The sequence below is a fragment of the Jaculus jaculus genome, chromosome 10, assembly GCF_020740685.1.
Source record: "Jaculus jaculus isolate mJacJac1 chromosome 10, mJacJac1.mat.Y.cur, whole genome shotgun sequence".
Classification (NCBI taxonomy): Eukaryota; Metazoa; Chordata; class Mammalia; order Rodentia; family Dipodidae; genus Jaculus; species Jaculus jaculus.
The window spans coordinates 52,404,006-52,427,745 of record NC_059111.1 but is presented as its reverse complement, the minus strand read 5'-3'; the positions used below and the strand labels follow the sequence as shown (position 1 = coordinate 52,427,745).

Below are 23,740 nucleotides of genomic sequence, written 5' to 3'. Positions count from 1 at the left end.
AAATAATATTTTAATGATGTCTAAAATTAAACTTTGAGCATTGCAGGATGTATGAATATTCAAATGAAATGTTTTGAATGATGTAAAAGTTGCTATTGAAGAATGATCATGAAATTGATCAAATTTAATTATTATTATCAGGAAAAATGGAACTGGAATTGGTAGCATCAAGATTGGGGTTAATGAGAGGGGTATAGAATGAGGAAATTTATGTTTCAGTGATTTGGACAAAGAATATAAATCTTAGCCTGGCTTGTAGTAGGAATGCATAGTTGAAGAGAGTGAATAGATACTTGCATGATGGGGTATTAAAGGCTATAATGTACCTAGATGTTTTTATAAAGGAAGTAAAATGAGTGTGGGGGGAACCTAACATTAACTGAATATTATCTAGAATTCAGGAAGAAGAGTAAGGAATAGAAGCTAAAAGTATCTCTGAAATTTTGAGCTTGGAGATATGGCTGAGTCACTGAAGTCATTAAAGTTCAGTGTGTGAAGGGAATCCTAACAATATGTTGTAGAGTATTGGAAATTCCTCAACTTAGAAATGAAAGTAATACTTAAGAAAAATCAGGATTTTAGGTACCTATTTTGAAGTCCTCAGTAGAGAACTCATAGTTTGTGGAAATAAAGTTTAAATGGAAAGCATAATGTAACTGCTTAGACCCTGTATATGCTGTCTGACATGGAGAAAGACATGGGGGAGAGCGATGTTCTATGACTTTAGTTTTTAATTGCCTTCTTGAAGCCATGTGTATGGATAATGATGGCAGTCTTCTGACATCCTCTATCAGGCTTATGCTCCTTGAACAAATAGTTAGGTGCTTTTCCACTGGCAGGAGGAGGGCAGGGAACCTAGAGAAAAGTCACATAGTGGCATCTGCTCTCAAGGAAAAGCCAACTGGAAATTTCCCTGAATCAGTGGAAACTTCAGCTCAAATGTCACACAAGTGTCTAGCATGATCAAAGATAAAAGCATATATGTGTGGCAAACTATTTAAAATTTTCTAACAGCCACAGTGAAGATAGGATTTGAACAACATCCAGGAAAAAGAAAAGGCATTTTCAAAGGCTTGGGATACAGACGGCATGAAACATCTGAACTGTGACCAAAGCTCCATACATGACTGTGAATGTTACCATTATTTTTGATATGTGCTCACTTAATTTTGATTAATATAAATTTGTTTTTAAAAGTATGATTTTTATAAAATGTCCTATTTCAAGGAATAACTATAACCCTTGGCTGCATTCTTTAGGATTGGCTCTAGTCTGAGGAATGATATGTTTCTGTCTTATTTGTCTTGCCACTTATATTCAATAGCATTCAGCTTATAGTTTTTTAAGTTTTTTAAAAAAATAAATTCAGAGCTGGAGAGATGGCTTAGTGGTTAAGCACTTGCCCGTGAAGCCTAAGGACCCTGGTTCGAGGCTTGATTCCCCAGGACCCACGTTAGCCAGATGCACAAGGGGGCACATGCATCTGAAGTTCGTTTGCAATGGCTGGAAGCCCTGGCATGCACTCTCTCTCTCTCTCTCTCTCTCTCTCTCTCTCTGTCTCTCTCTGTCTGTCTGTCACTCTCAAATAAATAAATACAAAATTAAAAAATTGGCTATAAAAATAAATAAATAAATTCAGGTAGTTAGCTGAAACAAGTCCTCTTCATTTGTGATACAGTGTATTGATTTTAAGCATTCCTTGAAACTTGAAGGAGACATTCTCAAAACCTTTAGGGATTAGGAAAATTATTATCAAGTTAGAATCATTTTCCCTCAGAATTATCTTCTAAATTGTGAGGAAGTTCATTCTACCATTATATTTCTGCATGGGGAATGGACAAGTTATATATCATACTGGTCTATTTGTAAAACAACAGAAAAAAGTGATTGAAAATTGAAAATTAAAAGATTTTTTTTTCTTAAGGTAATAATGTGAAGACTCATACGTGATGAATTTCATGTGCAGTGGCTTTCTAAAGCACTCATTGAAGTCTAGCCAAATGAGAATAAATCTAGGATTTAAAAATATGGATGTAGATAATGTGACAGTATAAAATCACCACATTTATACTTCACATCCTGTCCTGGCAAGAACATAGATCCAATAACACAGTAGACCAAAATAGATTTACTTCTAATTTATGTTTTCCCAAGAGATATCATCTCATATGTAATTAACATAGATAATGTTCAGAGACCTAAGGAACAGAAGGATATCTGACATTCCACTTCAGAAGTGCATGTGTGTATTTGATTTGTTGTTTGATCTGGATTTGCATGCAAAGAAACAATAAGGTTATGGTTGGATGTCTCACCTAGGAAAGCATAATGACATCTGTGATGACACATCTCACCTAGAAAACTGTAATGATGTTTGTCATTACATCTGTGACATATATCATTACATCTTTAATGTTAAAGTAGTCCTTCGTGAGAGTTCAGGTTCAACTGTTATTCTTTCTTTTATTTGCTTGTTGTTGCTTAAGGAGTTGGCAATGTATAACTAATATGCACATGAAGATTTTAATTAGAACTTATTGTGTAGATAGAAGTGAGCTATCAGCCAACATGTTTTTACATGATCTCAAGACTTGGAAAACATACTGGAAGTCAAGTAGAGCCAAACTGAATTAGTTTTCCCAGTGTTAAATCCAAGGAAAACCTCATGCTTTATGTAGGACCTAAACCTGGAGAAGCAAACATACGTCTGTAGAAAGTTGAAGGGATACACTAAATATTACCACTTAGGGCTAAATTTTATTTTGGACCAAACAGAGTTTAGTGTAACTCTGCCATTCCTGACCTAAACTGAGAGCAGACTTTGCTGTAAAGGTTGTGTATCTAAAACATTTCTCTAAATTATAGGAAAAAGCTTCATGGTACCCCATATAGAAGAAATTAGGGGAGACAGTAAGTCACTATGAAAAATTCTTAGAATTCATAGTTGGGAGAAATTTAGGAGAAATGAGGAAATAGAAAAAAGTGAAAAATTCTTAATAACCACTTAGTTTTCATAGAAGACACTGGCTGTATTTAGGACTCCTTCAGATTGCCTTCACGCTTAGACAGCTATTTCCTACAGAAAAAGAGGAATAGGTGGGGCAAGAATTTTTGGTAAGTATCTAAAAGTAGGAGGGTAAGGTGACTGGAATTAGATCTGGGTCTGTTTTTAGATGTAAGCTTCCTTCCAAAGAATCTGGTCTTTACGTTAACATACAGTGGTATTTGACTTCTCCCACGCTGATTTTCATTTCACTCCCTGAATATTTGCCTCAAACTTTGATTTTCTTATTTAAAATAATCCAGATAAGGGATAGGGAGATGGCTTAGCAGTTAAGGCATTTCCCTGAACAGCCAATGGACCCTAGTTCAATTCCCCATACCCACATGAACCAGATGCACCAGGTGGCACATGCATCTGAGTTCATATGCAGTGGCTGAAAGCTTTGATATGGCCTCTCTCTCTCTCTCTCTCTCTCTCTCTCTCTCTCTCTCTCTCTCTCTCTCCTTTCTGCCTCTGTCTTACTCTCAAATTAATAAGGTAAATAAAAAAAAACATTTAAAATAAAAATGACATAAAATAAAATAGTTCAGGTAATATGTTTTAAATAACAGAAGCCATTTATTAACCCTGAAATACTAAAAAAGAGAAACTTCCTTCTCCACCCAGTTCAGGACCTCTGGCAGAAAATGCAGGGCTCCAATGGTGATAGGTCTTGTTGATTTAGCACTCAAAAACTGAGGAAGTCTGCGTTGCTTTTTCCTAAATTTATTAGATTCAATATTACCACTCCCTTCCTTTTTGGGGCAAAGAGGAAGAATGAAGAACATCAGGTCAAATTTTATTGTTTTTTAGACTGAGGGAAGAATTATATAAAGGGACACAAGAAAGGAAATACAAAGAATTCTTTTGACAGCCAGCATTTATTTCAGTAAGAACAGAGATGACCCAGCCCTTAATATATCCTTTCATAGAGGAGCACTTGGCCATTATTTGGGGACCACATGTTCCTGGGTACCAGAATCTAAGGGTAAAATTGGTGATGTGAATCTCACTGGATCATTCTGGACCTAATTAAATTGATAGCCTGCAAGTCATACAGGGTTATTGGGAAGATTTCCTCTTAGATCTAGTTATTCAATACTCTACTTGTGGTGTCCCAAAAATTTAGTGGCTATCTACTTTTAGGAACACTGATAGGACTCAGGAAGAGAAAAATAAATTACTCTGCTATTCAATTACTCATCTATATTATGAAGATTAAACAAAGTTCTAACACCATAAAACTCAATTGTTCTCAGTCTACACTTAGAGATGAGAAATTTTGAGGTAGCATTATTAGGTTTCTGAAGTAAATGTTGATAAAAAAATGTTCTTCCCACTGTGCTAACAAAGATATCTTATGGTCTGCTGGTTTGTCTTTGTGACAGTACATTTTCATTATTACTATAGATCAGCATTTCTTCCCCACCAGGCTGTAACTGTCACAGTGCTGGCAAGTCTTTTCCGCAGAAGACCTGACGCTTTAAGAAGAATCACCTATTGCCTGCAAACATCACATTTTAAGAGAGAAGTGTCTTACTTTCTTGTACTAACTATATTTTTAAATAGCATTATTTTCTGTCACTTTGGTAAAGTTTCAAGAAATATTGATGAACATTATAGAAACTATTTTGAGCAAATTTTACACTCATCAGTGTCATGGAACATACTTGTAATCCAAGCATGGAAGCAGAGACAGGAGGATTAGGAGTTCAGTGTGCCTCAGCAGCATAGAGAATCTAAGAATAGCCAGCACTACATGAGACCTACCTTGCCTCAAAAGGAAAGGAAATGAAAAGGAAAGAAATGAAGACAAGACAAGAGAAGAGAAGAGAAAAAAAAAAAAAGAAAGAAAGAAAGAATAGAAAAGAAAAGAAAAAAGTCAGGGGTCTGGAAACATACCTGAGAGGTTAAAGGTACTTGCTTGAAAAGCTTACAGACCAGGGTTTGTTTCCCAAGTATCCAAATAAATCCTGATGCGCAAAGTGGCACATGCATCTGGAGTTTATTTGCAGCAATGAGGCCCTAGCATATCCATAGTGTTTCCCCCTCTCAAATAAATAAAAAAATTAAAATAATACAACAATTATAAATAAAAAAGAAATGGGTAGAAAAGAAAAAATGCACACATACATACACACATGAAAATCCATTTATTTTATAGGAAATTTAATCCTCCAAACAAACCATCCCATTTAAGTATAATGGATTATTAATCAATAGTCACATTCCATTATAAACACTGATTTCTAGATTTTTTTCTTTTTTTTATTTTCACAATTTTTATTAACATTTTCCATAATCATAAAAAATATCCCATGGTAATACTTCCCCCCACACCACACTTTACCCTTTGAGATTCCATTCTTCATCATAGTACTTCCCCATCTCAATCATTGTACTTACATATATACAATACCAACCTATTAAGTACCCTCCTCCCTTCCTTTCTCTTCCCTTTATATCTCCTTTTTAACTTACTGGCCTCTGCTACTAAGTATTTTCCTTCTCACACAGAAGCCCAATCATCTGTAGCTAGGATCCACATATGAGGGAGAACATGTGGCACTTGGCTTTCTGGGCCTGGGTTACCTCACTTAGAATAATTCTTCCCAGATCCATCAATTTTTCTGCAAATTTCATAACTTCATTTTTCTTTACTGCTGAGTAGAACTCCATTGTATAAATGTGACACTTCATTATCCACTCATCAGTTGAGGGACATCTAGGCTGGTTCCATTTCCCAGCTATTATAAATTGAGCAGCAATAAACATGGTTGAGCAGGTACTTCTAAGGAAATGAGATGAGTCCTTAGGATATATGCCTAGGAGTGCTATAGCTGGGTCATATGGAAGATCAATCTTTAGCTGTTTTAGGAACCCCCACACTGATTTTCACAATGGCTGGACCAGATTGCATTCCCACCAGCAGTGTAGAAGGGTTCCTCTTTTTCCACATCCCTACCAGCATTTATGAACATTTGTTTTCATGATGGTTGCCAGTCTGAGAGGAGTGAGATGGAATCTCAATGAAGTTTTAATCTGCATTTCCCTGATGACTAGTGACGTAGAACATCTTTTTAGATGCTTATATGCCATTCATATTTGTACCTTTGAGAATGCTCTATTTAGCTCCATAGCCCATTTTTTTGATTGGCTTGTTTGATTCCTTTTTATTTAACTTTTTGAGTTCTTTGTATATCCTAGATATTAATCCTCTATCAGATATATACCTGGCGAAGATTTTTTCCCATTCTGTAGGTTGCCTCTTTGCTTTTTTCACTGTGTCTTTGCAGTGCAAAATCTTTGTAATTTCATGAGGTACCAGTGATTAATCTGTGGTTTTATTGCCTGAGCAATTGGGATTGTATTCAGAAAGTCTTTGCCAAGACCAATATATTGAAGGGTTTCCCCTACTTTTTCCTCTAGCAGTTTCAGAGTTTCAGGTCTGATGTTAAGGTCTCTAAGCCATTTGGACTTAATTCTTGTACATGGAGAGAGAGAAGAATCTATTTTCATCCTTCTACAGATATATATCCAGTTTTCCCAGCACCATTTGCTGAAGAGCATGTCTTTTCTCCAATGAGTATTTTTGGGACTTTTATTGAATATCAGGTGGCTTTCACTACCTGGACTTACATCTGGGTCCTCTATTCTGTTCTACTGATCTACATGTCTGTTTTTGTGCCAGTACCATGCTGTTTTTGTTACTATGGCTCTGTAGTACAGGTTAAAATCAGGTATGGTGATACCACCAGCCTTACTTTTGTTGCTCAGTATTATTTTAGATATTCTAGGTTTATTGTGATTCCAAATGAATTTTTGGATTGTTTTTTTCTATATACATGAAGAATGCCTTTGGAATTTTGATAGGGATTGCAGCAAATGTATAGATTGCTTTTGGTAAGATTGCCATTTTCACAATATGGATTCTTCCCATCCAGGAACAAGGGATGTTACTCCAATTTCTAGTGTCTTCTGCAATTTCTCACTTGAGTGTTTTAAAATTCTCATTGCAGAGATTCTTTACTTCCTTGGTTAGGTTTATTCCAAGGTACTTTATTTTTTTTGGATGCAATTGTGAATGGGAGTGATTCTTTGATTTCATCCTCTGTGTGTTTGTTGTTAGCATATATGAAGGCTACTGATTTCTATGTACTTATTTTCTATCCTGCTACATGGCTGTAGGTTTTTTTTTTAAATTTTTTAATATTTATTTATTTATTTTTAGAAGATATATACACAGCAGAGAAAGAGAGGGAGAGCACACCAAGGCCTCTAGGAACTTCAGACTCCAGATGCATGGGCCACTTTGTACATCTGGCTTTACATGGGTACTTAAGCTGTCATGCTTTACAAGCAAGTGCCTTTAACCACTAAGCAATCTCTCAGACCCATCTGTTTTTAATTTCTGAATTGTATAATATTATATTCATTGTATGTGAATTGATATTCAAAGCAAACCATAACAGAAAAGAACAGCATGAAGACCCACGACAGAATCTAAAATACAGAATTTGCATTTTCTATATTTAGAAAACTTACTTTTTCAGTAAAAATGAATGTGTAATATGCAAGGAAAAATGGTCATCAGATGCATACTGTCCTAGCATTTTCTCTCTAAAGTATTTCTACTATTTCTTGCCACAGAAATTTATGCAAAAAAATATCTAGTGCATGCTGAAATAAAAGCTTTAGATTAGGAGTGTAGTTTTGTGGGAGAAGGCTTACCTACCTAGTTTTAGGCTTTCTCCCTTTACTGTTATTTATTTTTTATTTTTTTTTTAATTTAATTTATTAGTTTTCTTTTCAGTAAATACAGGCAGTTTGGTACCATTATTTAGGCTCATCTGTGATCTACCCCTTCCCATTAGACCTTCCTTGTTAATGAAAATGGGTCATGCATTGTGGAGTTAGCCCCCAGTTATTGGTATGATAAATGTCTCTTCAAATCATGACCCAACATGTGACTCTGACATTCTTTCCGACCCCTCTTCCGCAAAATTTCCCTTAGCCATGTTGGGTTCATTTTTGGTCTACTTCAGTGCTGAGGTGTTGGGGGCCTCTGAGGCTCTGGCTCTCTGATTTGGTAGGAGTTGATTTTTCTCTGCGTTGATCTCTTTCCCCTTGGTGCTGGTATCCAGTTCACAGGAAAACATCACCCTTGCTTATTTCGCCAGTTGTCCTTAGTTTCAGTTGGGCCCCTTTTGAGGTATGTTGGGGCAGCTCTCTTCTTAGGATCTGCATCTATCTGGAAAAGAGAAGCAGATTCTCCAATGGAGAGTAAGTTAGCACCCGGAAAATTGAGATAAGACTTACTTTTTTGATAGAAAGTATGGTAGATTTAGGCCCTCTTATACCCCGTGACTGATGGTAGCTTGATATTGAGAGTGGGCTTGTGTTTGGGTATGGTTCTGACTTGTTTCCCAGCTCCAGCTATGGGTCTAGTACCACTGAGTGGATCAGTTAGCCAAATCAAGAACAATTGATTCCTCACCATGGCTGTGTACCACTATTGCACTTGTGTGGGCATCACATCTGATTATTTGTTGCTAATTAGGTTAAACAATGTGTTGCTTGGACAGATCTTGGTCATTTCCCCCAGTCGCCTATGTAGCGCCTTCTGGCACTAGACACACTGACTGTCTGGGGACTGACTTTCTCCTGGCTTCCAGCCATGTCATTGCATTTTACACGTCAGCTGTGTATGGAGTCTTCAGCAATAGGGTCTTACCACTGGCCTTTGGTGGGTCATCAAGTACTCTGACAGAAGTCTGTCATTGTTTTGTGAAAACTTGTAGGTTTCTCTGATCAAAAGCTCATTGTGGATGGTAGGCCCAAGCTGGAAGTGGGGGTTACAGGTCAGTGTCCACTGAGAAATTGAGGAAAAAGATAACTAATATACAAGAGTTAGAGAGGATAGAGATAGACAGGAGAGGGGGAGAGGGAGGGAGGGAAGATGTAGAAGATTTAGGTCAGTTTTGATCCTACCCTCTCCAGTGTCTTGTGGTTCAGGTGTTTCCTGTAAGGGACTAGTGAAGGTTCAGCCATTTGGTCTGTCTTTTAGGAAGTAGAATTTTATGATACCATTGCCGTTTGTGTCCAGATTACTGTTTTCCACTCTTTGATTCCCTCCCCGCCCTCCCATCCATCTTAATGTCTAGTCCATGAGGTGCTTGCTGGGTATGTAAGGCATCTTGGGCAGATTCAGGTTAGGTGTTGCAGATGAGTGAGACTATGTGTCGATTTTTTTTGTGATTGGGTAAGTTCACTGAGAATGATCTGTTCCCGGTTCAACCATTTTTTCTCAAATTTCTTTATGTCGTTTTTTCTTACTACTGTATAGAATTCCATTGTGTAGATATACCACATCTTTGTTATCCATTCTTCTAAGGATGGACATCTGGGTTGGTTCCATCTTTTAGCTATTACAAATTGAGCCGCTACAAACATGGTTGAGCAAATCTCTCTGGCTTTTGGTTTGAAGGCTTTAGGGTACATGCCCAGTAATGGTGTAACTGGGTCTGTTGGTATTTCTATAGCCAGCTTTTTCAGGAGTCTCCATATTGCTTTCCAAAGTGGTTGTACCATCCTGCATTCCCACCAACAGTGAATGAGTGTCCCTGCTTCTCCACATCCTCACCAGCATTTATTTTCATTTGACCTTTTGATGTTGGCTATCCTAATTGGGGTAAGGTGGAATCTCACAGTTGTTTTAATTTGCATTTCTCTGATGATTAGGGATGATGAACATTTTCTTAGGTGTGTGTTTGCCATTTGTATCTCTTTCTCTGTGAATTGCCTGTTTAACTCTGTGCCCCATTTTGTGAGTGGGGTATTTGTCTTCTTATTGTTTAGACTTTTGAGTTCTTTGTAAATTCTAGAGATAAGGCCTCTATCAGTTGGATAACCTGTAAATATTTTCTCCCATTCTGTGGGTATTCTATTGGCTTTGCTTATTATATGCTTGTCTGTAAAGAAACTCTTCAGCTTCATATGATCCCAATGGTTGAGTGACTGTTTAAGAACTTGAGCCACTGGGGTTTTATTCAGGAAGTCTTTTTCCATTCCTATATCATGGAAATTACTTCCTAAATTTTCTTCCAGTAGTTTTCGAGTTTCTGGTCTTATGTTGAGGTCTTTGATCCATTTGGATTTGAGTGTTGTGCATGGTGAAATGTGTGGATCAAGTTTTAGCTTCCTGCATGTGGTTATCCAGTTTGTCCAGCACCATTTGTTGAAGATGCTATCTTTTTTCCGTCTATATTGTTTGGGCCTATTTTTTTTTTCTATTTTATTTTTTATTTTCTATTTTATTTTTTTTCTATTTTATTTTTTATTTTTTTTTTTTATATTATTTTTTAGAGAATGTTCCATGGGCTGCTGAGAAAAATGTGTAGACTGTGGATTTGGGATGGGAAGTTCTGTAGATGTCTGTTAGGTCTAAGTGCTCTATGGTTTTGTTGAGTTCTCTTACTTCTCTGTTGAGCTGCTGTTTGGATGATCTGTCTATTACTGATAATGGTGTGTTAAAGTCCCCAGCTATGATAGTGTTGGTGGTTATTTCTGTTTTATTGTCAAGTAGGTTTTGTTTTATGAACTGTGGTGCCCCTGTGTTTGGTGCATACAGATTTATGATTGTAATATCCTCTTGATGGATTGTTCCCTTTATAAGTAGCAAGTAGCCTTCTTTGTCTTCTTTGATTGTTTTTGGTTTGAAGACAACTTTATCTGATATTAATATAGCTACACCTGCTTGTTTCTTATTCCCATTTGCCTGGAATATTGTTTTCCACCCTTTCACCTTGAGGAGGTTCCTGTCTTTAGTGGTAAGGTGGGTTTCTTGAAGGCAGCAGATTGAGGGGTCTAATTTTTTGATCCACCCTGTTAGCCTGTGTCTCTTGATGGGTGAATTAAGGCCATTAATGTTTAGGGTGATGACTGTGAGATTTGATTTGATCCCTGTCATGTTGTGGTGGTAGAGGTGTGTTGGCATTTCCATGGAATTTATTTTTTTTTTTCTATCTACTCTGGGTTTGGTTGCTGTGATCTGCTTCTTATAGGCATTTGTGTTTGGTTATTTGTTTCTTCTCTGTGGAGAATTTCCTGGAGTACTTTCTGTAGGTTTGGTTTTGTGTTCATATAATTGTAAAGCTGAGTTTTGTCATGGAAAGTTTTCCTTTCACCATCTATTATAAGGGAGACTTTTGCAGGGTAGAGTAGTTTGGGTCGGAAGCCATAGTTTCTTAGAGTTTCATTCCAGGCCCTTCTAGCTTTCAGGTTTTCAGGGTTTCCATTGAGAAGTCTGAAGTAATTCTGATGGGGTTTCCTTTGAAAGTGGTGTGCTATTTTTCCCTAGCTGCTTTTAGGATTTTTTCCTTGGTGTCAATGTTTAGAGTCTTAATGATAATATGTCTTGGGGAGTTTCTCCTTTGGTCTAGTCGGTTAGGAGTTCTGTTTGCTTCTTGAATCTTGATGGGCCTTTCTTTTAAGAGACGTGGGAAGTTTTCTTCAATTATTGTGTTAAATAGGTTCTCCATGCCTTTGGTCTGAAATTCTTCTCCTTCTGGTATTGCAATGATTCTGATATTAGGATGTTTAAGTGTATCCCACAATTCTCTCATGTTCTGTTCACAGGAACTTTTGAACTTACTAAAATTTTTGGACTCTCGAACTGTCTCTTCCATCCTGTCTTCCAAATCAGAATTTCTATCTTCCACTTCGCTGACTCTATTCTTGAGAGCCTCTAGTGAGTTTTGGACTTGTTCAATTAAGTTTGCATTTTCTACTACTTTCCTATGTATCACTTCCATCGCTTTGTCCAGCTCCCTTTTTGTCTCATTTTCTGATTTTCTTGATGATTCTTGGAAATCATCCTTGCATTTCTTTATATTTTCATTTAATGTGGCCAGCTGATTTTTAAGGTCCTCTTTTTTTTTCACTCTCCCTCAACTCTCTTAGATCTCTTTGAATTCCTTCCAGTGTCTTATCATATTGCTCTAGCTTAGTGATGGTAGCATCCATACAATTGTCTATCCTTTGTAGCTTTCCTGTCAGTTCTAGCAGTAGTTTGGTCAGGGTTGCATTGTTCATTGCTTCCACTTGATGTTCTGATACTAAACACTCTTCTATATTTTGGTTAGTTGTGATCCTTGTTGGACTGGGTGATCTGTCTGGGTTTTCTTCCATTTTATTTTTCGTGTTATTTCTTTTGCACTGTGGTCTACCCATGTCAGTGTATGGGCAGGTAGGTGGGTGGAGCAGCCAGGGATCTAGCTTAATGCGAATCCAAAGCAGCCTGGGGAAGTTGCAAGCAGCCTGGGTTTTTGCTAACTCTTGGCAAAGCCGCCTATCTATAGCCTGACAGGGGCACCAAAGTTGCCTAAATTCTCACCCAGTAATGCACCTATGCTGCCTGGCTTTGAGCTTGAAAGGGGACCGCGGTAGCAAGCCCTGAAGGTGCCCAGACTCTGGCTGGGTACACTGGGGTCTGTAAACAGTCTGTGCTCTCCCGCCTCAGGGGAGTGGGGGATGGATGGTGATGTACAGGTAGAGGATGGCACAAGCGCTGGCACTAGTGACTCACTGTGGACTTGTGTGGCTGTTGCTGTGGGAGTGGGCCCACTGCATGTGCAATTGTAGTGGAGAGGCAGATGATGTGGGTACGGAATCAAGACACAGCAGAGGCTGACTGGCGGAAGGTGATGTGGGCACAGCAGCAGGAGATCTGGCAGCCACCTATTCACGGCAGGGGTGGCCCCCACTGGCCTGCGAACCAAGCACCATGTGGCTGGTCTACTTGTAGGATCAGAGAACAAGGGTGAGGTAGGAGGTCTCAGCTTCAGTGCAGCAGGCTGGCAGGTGTGACTGGTGGGTGCCTGATCAGAGGACAGCCACGAGGGCATGCGGAGGGTGCATGGGCGGGTGAGCGGACGGGGGCGCGGGGTGCGACTGGGTGTATGGAGCGAGTGGGGCACGTGGTGGGGCGGCGCAGGGAGCGCCGGGGCACCGGGCAATCAGGGTGGTGTGTGCGGGAGGCAGCAGGGCTTAGGGAAGGCAGGGTGGGGTGCCCTGGAGGGGCGGGGGGCATGGGGTGCTCTGGTCAGTCTGGGGGGGCGAGGGGCGCACTGTTTTTGCGGGGCGGGGAGCACGCGCAGGGGGGTGTGCGGGGCATGGGGGGGGCGCAGGGTGCCTGGGGGACACAGGGGAGGTGTGGGGCATGCGTGGGGGCACGGGGCACACAGGGGTGTGTTGTTCCCTCTTTTATCCTAATCTGTGGCCTCCCTCTTGCAGAAAATTTCTAATTTCCCTTGAATACTTGCCTTTGTTTCCCTTGTTGTCTGTAGTGCTGCTAGGTGGTCGCCATCTTGACCAGAAGTCAGCTGTAGGTTTTTATCAGCTCTAAATGTTTGCTAGTAGAGTCTTTTGGGTCCTTTATGTATAGAATCATGTCATCTGCAAATAATGATAACTTGATCTCTTCTTTTCCAATTTGTATCCCTTTTATGTGTGTCTCTTGCTTTATTGCTATGGCTAAGATTTCCAAAACTATATTAACTAAAAGTGGGGACAGTGAACATCCTTGTCTTGCTCCTGATTTTAGTGGAAAAGCTTCCAGATTTTCTCCATTTAGTATTATGTTGGCTGTCGGCTTGTCATAAATAGCTTTTATTATATTGACATATATTCCTTCTATTCCCAGTCGGTAGGGCTTTTATCATGAAGGGATGTTGGATTTCTCAAACACTTTCTCTGCGTCTAATGAGATGATCATGTGATTTTTGTCCTTCAACCCATTTTTATAATGTATTGCATTTATAGATTTGCATATATTGAACCATCCCTGCATCTCTGGGATAAAGCCTACTTGGTCAGGGTGAATGATCTTTTTGATATACTCTTGTATTCTGTTTGCCAATATTTTGTTGAGAATTTTTGCATCTATGTTCATGAGGGTGATTGGTCTGTAATTTTCTTTTTTTGTTCTATCTTTGCCTAGTTTTGTTATCAGGGTGATGCTGGCCTCATAGAAGGAGTTTGGTAGAATTCCTTCTTTTTCTATTTCCTGGAAAAGCTTAAGAAACAATGGTGTTAGCTCTTCCTTGAAGGTGTGGTAAAATTCAGCAGTCAATCCATCTGGGCCTGGGCTTTTTTTAGTTGGGAGATTATTGATAACTATTTGGACCTTCATGCTCATTATAGGTCTATTTAAGTGATTAATCTCATCTTCATTTAATTTAGGTAGGTCATATAAATCAAGGAAATCATCCATTTCTGTCAGATTTTCATACTTTGTGGAGCATATGCTTTTATAGGAAGTCCCTATGATTTTTGAATTTCTCTGGAATCTGTTGTGATGTTACCTTTTTCATCTCTGATTTTATTAATTTGTGTCTCTTCTCTCTTTTAGTCAGATTTGCTAATGGTTTATCACTCTTGTTTATCCTTTCAAGGAACCGACTCTTTGTTTCATTAATTCTTTGAATTGTTTGTTTGTTTGTTTGTTTCTATTTCATTAATTTCTGCCCCAATCTTTATTATTTCTTCCCGTCTCCTGATTTTTGGTTTGGCTTGTTCTTCTTTTTCCAAGACATTGAGGTGAACATTCTAGGATGTTTAATGATGACCTTTCTAGTTTCTTAATATAGGCACATAAGGCTATAAATTTACCTCTTAGAACTGCCTTCATTGTGTCCCAGAGATTTTGGTATGTTGTGTTCTCATTATCATTTGACTGTATAAATTTTTTGATTTCCTTATTGATTTCTTCATTGACCTATTCATCATTTAGTAGTGTATTGTTTAGTTTTCATCATTTTTTCTTGCTACTGATTTGTAGGTTAATTCCATTGTGGTCAGATAGAATGCAAGGAATTATTTCAATTTTCCTGAATTTGTTAAGATTTGCTTTGTGTCCTAATATATGGTCTATTTAAGAGAATGTTCTATGTGCTGCTGAAAAGAATGTATATTCTGCAGCATTTGGATTAAATGTCCTGTATATATCTGTTAGGTCCATTCCTTCTATGACCTCATTTAGACCAGATACCTCTCTGTTTATTTTTTCTTGGGATGACCTGTCAATTGATGAGAGTGGGGTGTTAAAGTCACCCACTACCACTGTGTTTGGTGTTATCTGTGACCTTAGTTCTAATAGTGTATGTTTGATGAATTTGGGATCCCCCATGTTAGGTACATATATGTTTAGGATTGTAATGTCTTCCTGTTGAAGTGTGCCCTTAATCAATATAAAGTGATCTTCCTGATCTTTCTTGACCAACGTTGGACTGAAGTCTACCTTGTCAGATATTAGGATAGCAACCAACCCTTGATTGTTTTCTAGGCCCATTTGCTTGAAATACCTTTTTGAAACCTTTCACCCTAAGAGAATGTCCATACTTTGTAGAAAGGTGAGTTTCTTGGAGACAACAAGTTGTAGGATCCTGCTTTTTAGCCCAGTCTGCAAACCTATGTCTTTTGGTTGGGGCATTGAAGCCGTTGATATTCAGAGATATTATTGAAAGGTGTGTATATATGTTTTCCATTTTTTATTTTTTTTTTTTGTGGTTCTGGTTCTACCTTTGCTCTCTTGTGTTAACTAGTATTTGAGTATTGCTTGCTTTTTCCACTTTCCTTATATGTGTACTTTCCCTTTTCTTCAGCATGGAGGATTCTATCAAGTATTTTCTGTAGAGCTGGTTTTGTCTTAAAATACTCCTTTAACCTACTTTTTTCATGGAATGTCCTTATTTCTCTATTTGAATCAATAGCTTTGCGGGATAAAGTAACCTTGGTTGACAGTTGTTATCTTTCAGAACTTGGAATATATCTCTCCAAGCTCTTCTGGCTTTAAAAGTTTGTGTTGAATAATCCGCTGTAATCCTGATGGGCTTGCCTTTGAAGGTAACTTGATTTTTCTCTCTAACTTCTTTCAATATTTTTTCTTTTGTTTGTGTGTTTGGTAGTTTGATTATAATATGGCAAGGAGAGATTCTTTCCAGGTTTTGTCTGGCTAGGGTTCTAAGTGCTCCCTATATCTGCATTGGCACCTCTTTCCCAATTTGGGGGAAGCTTTCTTCTATAATTTTGTTGAAGACGCCTACTATGCCTTTGGAGTGGAATTCTTCTCCTTCTACTATGCACTGAATTCTTATATTGGATCTTTTCATAGTGTTCCGAATATCTTGAAATTCCCTCTCATACTTTTCTATAAGTTTGTCTTTCTCTTTGTTGGCCTGTATTAGATCTGCCACCTGGTCTTCTAGCTTAGATATTCTGTCCCCTCCTGCATCCATTCTGGGGAGATTTTCTACAGAGTTTTTTATTTCATTAACTGTGTTCTTCATTGCTAGTAATTCTGACTGGTTTTTCTTTATTATATCTATTTCCTTATTTATGTCTTGTATTGCCTTCTTTATTTAATGAAATCTGTTTCCTGCATCTATTTTGATTCCTCTGACTTCCTCTTTGAGTTCCTCTTTGACTCCTTTGATTTGTTCTCTGACTTCTTTGAACATATTTACAATCATTCTTTTGAAATCTTTCTCAGACATTTCCTCTTACTCGTTCTCACTGGAGGTCATTTCTGATGCATTAATAATATTAGGTGGATTTATATTGTCTTGCTTTTTAGTGTTTCTTGTTTTATAATGTATACATTTTTTTTTAATTTTTATTAACGTTTTCCATGATTATAAAATATATCCCATGGTAATTCCCTCCCTCCCCACCCCCACACTTTCCCATTTGAAATTCCATTCTTCATCATATTACCTCCCCATTACAATCATTGTAATTACATATATACAATATCAACCTATTAAGTATCCTCCTCCCTTCCTTTCTCTACCCTTTATGTCTCCTTTTTAACTTACTGGCCTCTGCTACTAAGTATTTTCATTCTCTCGCAGAAGCCTAGTCATCATATTTTACCAATGCAAAAAAAAAAAAAAAAATACACTCCAGAACCTGAAATAGGTGAGAGGGATATCAGGGAAATGCACTGACAGCATGCCTAATTGACAGAAGGCAGTGGGGAATAGTTCCAGAGTCTGTGGAAGTAAAACAAAGAGAAATTTAGAGCCCATATATGAATTCTGGTGAATTTGAATTGAGGGTGGGATGTTAGCCAAACACAGAACAGACCTCCTATGGAAGGTGCATGGGCAATGGAATCCTCCTTCTTTCACTAAAGGGATTGTGGATGAATGAAGAGTTCCTGACCAGATCTTAAGGCTTTAAAATGTGAAAAATATCTAAAACCTAAAATAAAGAAGTTTATATCCAGCACAGCCAGTCAATTTACAATGCATATTAGTTTTAAATGTAGAATACATTTTCTTTTAATTCTGGGTTTTAGTTGATGATACCATGTAAACTAAAAAAATGACTTGGCTTGGCTTGGCAAAAATGCAAGAAAGATAAGCTCTTTGGGGAAGAGTGAACCTGTTCCGATCTGTGTCCCAAGGTCTTTTTATAATGTGTGTGTCAGCTTTAGAAATGCTCATATGTAATGTTCTACTCTATTTCATTTAGCTACAAGGAATGGGTGAAGTATGGTTTAATTATTCTGATGCTAATATTGCCCTGTGGCATCATTAAATTATTTAGAAATGATGATTCCCCTAGTCAATATTTTGGCAGCTGTCTTCTTGTTAAGTATTTTTGAAAATAAACCAAACAGAATTTGTTATGGTGAAATCGAATAGAGAAAATGACTATGTCAACTTTATGTTTTCTCGTTGTGTAAGTAGAGGCAAAAAATGAAATCTATAGTGCTTAAATGTATGCTTTCCTTCTCCCATTCACAGTGCTGTAATCAGGGACTCTCCATGTTTCAGAAATTCCTGGGTAGTCTCCCTGACGCCACCAATCCCCATCCTCATCCATCCTAAATACTGCAGTCATGCTTATCTTTCTAACACTCAGTTACAGTCCTTGTCACTTTCCTGCTTATAAAATGTTCATGTTTTCCAGTCACCTACATAACAGCCAAACTCCCCAGCCTGATATGATATGCCCTCGTTATCTGGGTACTGCCATTATGTCTGGTTTCACTTCTCACTGACCTGATATATTTTCTACATCTAGTAGACTGAATTTCTTCAATATCACAAATATTTATTAAGTACTTAATTTTTGCATACTCTAAGTTAGGTACTGGGGATTCAGATACAAAGTAGAACCTGGTCTTTTGTAGGAGCTCAGACTCCATTAACTTCTTTTTTTACAGAGGATACTTCCCAGGATGTCCCCAACCCTGGGTTCTGAAATTGGAAAGAAGACAGAGCTCTCTATATATTTTGTTTTTCAACACATATTACCTATGTTAATTATTACAGACTAGAAATAGATATTTATAATAAGTAATAATCAGCATAATAATTAGTACAATGAGCAATAACAAAAAGATGAATGCATATTATAGCTATCAAAATATGTATTAAACAGTGCTGGACATTTTGCAATCATGTGATTTCACACAATACTGATCTCATGAGATGAAGTAATGTGAATGGCATGAGAATATGATGCAATGTGTCCTTAAGATATTTTCAGTTGGCAATTGAACATAGATTAAAAAAAAAATCATGGATCTGGGGAGATAGCTCATTGGTTAAAGAGCTGGCCATGTAAGTATGAAGACCTGAGTTTAGATCACCAGCAACACATAAATATTTTCAGCAGAATGTGCGCCTGTAATCCCAGCATCAGGGCAAAGACAACAGGATATCTTGTACTCTTATAACCAGACTGGTGATTTCCAAATTCAGTGAGAGATTGTCTCAAAAAATAAGATAGATTTGAGGAGAACACCAGGCTCCACTCACATTTGTATACAAATAGGAACACACAGGCATGCCTCACACACCTACCCACACAAAACCCAACCACATCTTTATCACTGTACTTTTTTTTTAACCTCAGATAGCACTTAATGTGTGCCAGCCAAGTGTTTATCCAGTGTTAATTATTCCTCAGACTTACATGACTTATGCATAGTTTCTATTTTATAATAGTTCTATTATATAACAGAGAGGTCACAGACTTATCTTAGATAACTAGATCATACAACCAGTGAGATGTTTTGACTTAAATCTCACACTGTTGCACATCATACTGTCATGTTCAATTTTTAATTTCAATTAAAATTCATAGATCAAAACAATCATGATCCAAAAATTTATGATCCATGATAACTTGAAATAATAGTAATATATCTTATAAATTATGTTTCTTCATTAATTAGATGAAAATGTATTCCTGGGCATCTCCTCACACACTTTTGATCTTGTATATTTCAACCTCTGTTACATAAGTGAAATCCTATGGAAAGTACAGAATTCCCTGACGGAAAGAACACTGGTATGAAATGTCTTCTCCTATTAAGGCTTTAACCTGTCTTAGCCATTCTACTATTTTCTTTTCTGTTCTACTTATAACCAAAATGTAACATTGGTAATGGGCCCTAAAAATAGGCTTATAACATTTGAAGCTTAAACAAAAATTGGAACTCAATCTTATCTTAAAAAAATGACTAAAATGCTAGTATTGTGTACATACATTGAAACCCAGTACTCATGAGAATAAAGTAAGAAGATAATTTTCTAAGTTTCAGGTAAGCCTAGGGTACACATTAAGTTACAGATAGCTTGAGCTACAGTGAGATATTGCTTCAAAAAACCAAAACACTAGAAATAACTAAAAGTTATATTTAACTTAGTTAAAATAGTGCATATAGAATTCAAAATTTTCTGCAATATACACAGACTATATTCAATAAATATTAATAAATAATACCCACTTGAGATTTCAGCAGATCCTAACATGCCTTTTTCAGGCTACTAACTTTTGGTTTGTCAAAACTAACCCAAGTCTGGTGTAGATGTTAGGGAAAATAACTATTACTTATTTTTCAGGAGGAAAAAAACAGTGAAGAGAATGCCCAAAATGTGAAAGGCCACAGTTAATGGTAGAATACATACCCCTTAAATTTTAAGTCTCAAAGATTCATTTTACAGAGGAAGGATCTGGCATATTCTTAGAAACAATTTCATGTCTATTTCTGATAATCTCTTTTTTATATTTCTCATCAATAAATATTTATTACTTTAAAACTCTCACTTGGTTTTAAACTCTCCCATAATAAACAATAATTTACTAACTATTAACCTCATTGGTTTTCAATACTCAAAATGGTATTGAGATATTTTTGTAGGTACTTAGAATGTAATGAAACCCTTTACAAAGAGTTGGCTTTTTTAGAAGTGTCTATATATGAATACTGCAAACACAACAGAGAATTTTGGCCTACAGACAAGTATCACAGAGAATGCAAACTATAAAATCCAATTCATCCCAAGCTTTGTCACCATGTCACATGACTGAGGGATATACATCTGTGTACCTTCACTTACAAAGTCCTACTTATGTTAGTTCACTTGTAGGTCGTCTGCATATTAAAATTATGATTCCAGTGCTAGTTTCAGTTCAAATATTATTTAGGATTTGCTTGCTTACGTTTGGTCTCTTTGTTTATTTCATTATCTTACACATTTAAAATAGTGGCAAAAACTCAAAAGGACCTATCTGATAAAGGACAAGTATCCCAAATACACAAAGATCTACATCAATTCAGCACTAAGAAAAAAAAAACAAAAACAAAAACATGATTTTAAACAATGGACCAAAGACCTTAATAGTTACCTCACCAGAAAAGATATACAAATGTAAAACAAGGACATGAAAGGGTATTATATAGCAATAATATATGAGGAATAAAATTAGACAGTATCTCACTATATATGTATTAGAACTGCACTTTAAACACTACATGCCCATAAGGAGAGAAAGCAGCAGGGACACTCATTTATCTCTGGGGGAAATACAAAATGGCACAGGCATCTTGGAAGAAAAATTGGGAAGTTTTTTATAAAATTAAACATGTGTTCCAGCAATCATGTTTCTGACAGTTTACTCAAAAGAACTCAACAATGTATGTGCCTACAATGGATGTGTACACACACATAAATCCATTGCATACAAATCTCAATAACACTTTTTAATAGCTGCCAGAACTTGAAACTAACATAGATATCATTACATAGGTGAATGGATGAACTATTATAGTTCATATAGACAATGGAATATCACTAAGACAAATTCATATCTTCACTACAATTCCAATTCTGGATTTAACGTGTGTGTGTGTGTGTGTGTGTGTGTGTGTGTGTGTGTGTTAAAAAAGGAGAAGGAAGACTATTTGAGGAAAAGAATGTATCATTTTAGGTGGAAGGAGGGAACAGAGTAGGAAACAAAGAAGTAAATATGAGCAAAATACCATGACAGATGTATGAAACATTATATATAAACCATTATTTTGTATACTAACCATATAATTTTTAAGTACAAGGGGAGAAATGCTATAGTATTTATGATGCAGGTTTCTGCTTATTTTATCCATATGTCAATTCATTTTATCATTTTAAATGTTAATGCAAGGAAGAAGTTATGGATATGAACATGTTTTTAAAATATTTTTTCAGTTTCACATCAATTTTATTCATTTTATACAAAAAATTGTAGCAACAAAATGCAAATATTATAACTCACATTCATTTCTAAAGGAGTACCTGTTATAATCTGTTAGCATATATCTAAAGTGGAGTATTCATGTTGTATATGTACAGTTATAAAATTGCACCATATGGGCTGGAGGAATGGTTTAGTGGTTAAGGGGTTTGACTGCAAAGCCAAAGGACCATTGCTCAATTTCCCAGGACTCATGTTAGCCAGTTGCATAAGGGGACACATGCATCTGGAGTTTGTTTGCAGTGGCTGAAGGCCCTGACATGCTCTCCCTCTCCCTCTCCCTCTCCCTCTCCCTCTCCCTCTCCCTCTCCCTCTCCCTCTCTCTCTCCCTCCCTCCCTCTCTCTCCCTTTGTCTCTATCAAATAAAGTTATATATATATATGGAGAGAGAGAGAGAGAGAGAGAGAGAGAGAGAGAGAGAATATATGTATGTAGACATATATGTGTATATGTATAGGTATAAATTAATCAAGTAAATATTTGTCATACTAAGATTTGTTTTGTTCTTTCTTTCCTTCCCTTTCCTACAGATTTACTATATTCAAATAGCTGCATTCCCTTTTTGGGTTCATCTGAAGGACTGGATTTCCAGACTCTTCTTTTAGATGAGGAAAGGGGCAGACTACTCCTAGGCGCCAAGGACCACATTTTCCTGCTCAGTCTGGTTGACTTAAACAAAAATTTTAAGAAGGTCAGTTTCTTTTTTTTTAATTAATTTTTATTAGATATGGACATAATTGGTATGTAAACAACACATGTTGGTACCATCATTTTCCTAATCCCTTCCCCTTTTCTGAAGAGGCCCTCTTCATGGGGATACAGGTCAACCCCGTGGGGATTGTGGGTTTTGCATTGTGGGGACATCAGCCAGTTATGGGGGGAAGCAAATGTTTCTGTGCATAATGTCACTACTTGTGGCTCTAATAAACTCCCCATCACCTTCTGCAAAATTTCCTGACCCACTTTGGGTGCATTTTAAGTATACTTCAGTGATGGGCTCTTAGGAGCCTCTGGATTTCTGGTTTGGTAGGTGTTGCATGTCAACAGTGTTTATCTCCTTCACCCTTGTGCTGATATCAGATTCACTAAGAAAGCAGAACTCTTGGTCATTTCCCCAATTCCTCTGTGGCTTCAGCTGGTTCCTGAGTGAAGTGTGCTGAATTGTTTATCTCCTCAGGACCTGCTCCCATCTGTAAAAGAGAATCAGAATCTTCAAAGGAGAGTGAAGTCAGCAACGGTTAAATGAAATAACCATTATTAATTTAGAAAGAATTTAAAGGGTGTAGACCCTCTTGAAGCCCAGGATTAGTGGGAGGTTAACATTGGGAAGCAAAATTATTATCTGGATATGATTTTGACTTGTTTCCAAGATATAGGTTCCTTTCCACTGAGTAGATCTGTTAGCCAATCCAAGACTAGCTGGTTACCCACCTTGGCTGTGTGCCACTACTTTACTTGTGTGAGCATAGCATCAGGTTGTTTGCTTCTGCATAGCTTAGACTTTGACCTGCTTGGACAGATGTTGGCCACTTTCCCCAAGTAGGTCATGTAGCACCTTCCAGTACTAAATGGGCTAACTCTCTGGAGACCGGCTCTCTTCCTGATTCCAACCAGTTCTCTCCATGTTCCATGCTGATACTATATGGTGTCTTCATCAATAGGGTCTTACCATTAACCTCTGGTGAGTAATCAAGTGCTTTGACAGAAGTCTGTCTTGTTTGTTTTAGGAGACCTTCTAGGTCTCTCCAATCATCAGCTCATTGTGGATGCTAACTACATCCTGATACAGGGAATTACAGGCCATTGCCAAATAAAAAGAAAAGAGAGAGAGAGAAGGGGAAGGGAGGGGAGGGGAGGGGAGGGGAGAGGAGAGGAGAGGAGAGGAGAGGAGAGGAGAGGAGAGGAGAGGAGAGGAGAGGAGAGGAGAGGAGAAGAGAAGAGAAGAGAAGAGAAGAGAAGAGAAGAGAAGAGAAGAGAAGAGAAGAGAAGAGAAGAGAAAGAAGAGAAGAAGAGAAACCGGAGAAAATTAAGGTTAGGCCTCATCTCACCCTCTCCAAGGAACTTGGACTGAGGTACTCCCCTTAAGGTCCCTTTGAGGATTCAACT

General features: G+C 37.5%; 1 protein-coding gene across 1 annotated transcript in view; it reads left to right on the top strand.

The window, feature by feature from the left end:
- Sema3d (semaphorin 3D) overlaps positions 1-23,740 on the top strand; it is a 259,497-nt gene that overhangs the window by 100,504 nt on the left and 135,253 nt on the right. Inside the window, exon 3 of the mRNA XM_004662307.2 lies at positions 22,165-22,325. Coding sequence (XP_004662364.2) covers positions 22,165-22,325 — 161 coding nt within the window. The remainder of the gene's footprint in view (positions 1-22,164; positions 22,326-23,740) is intronic.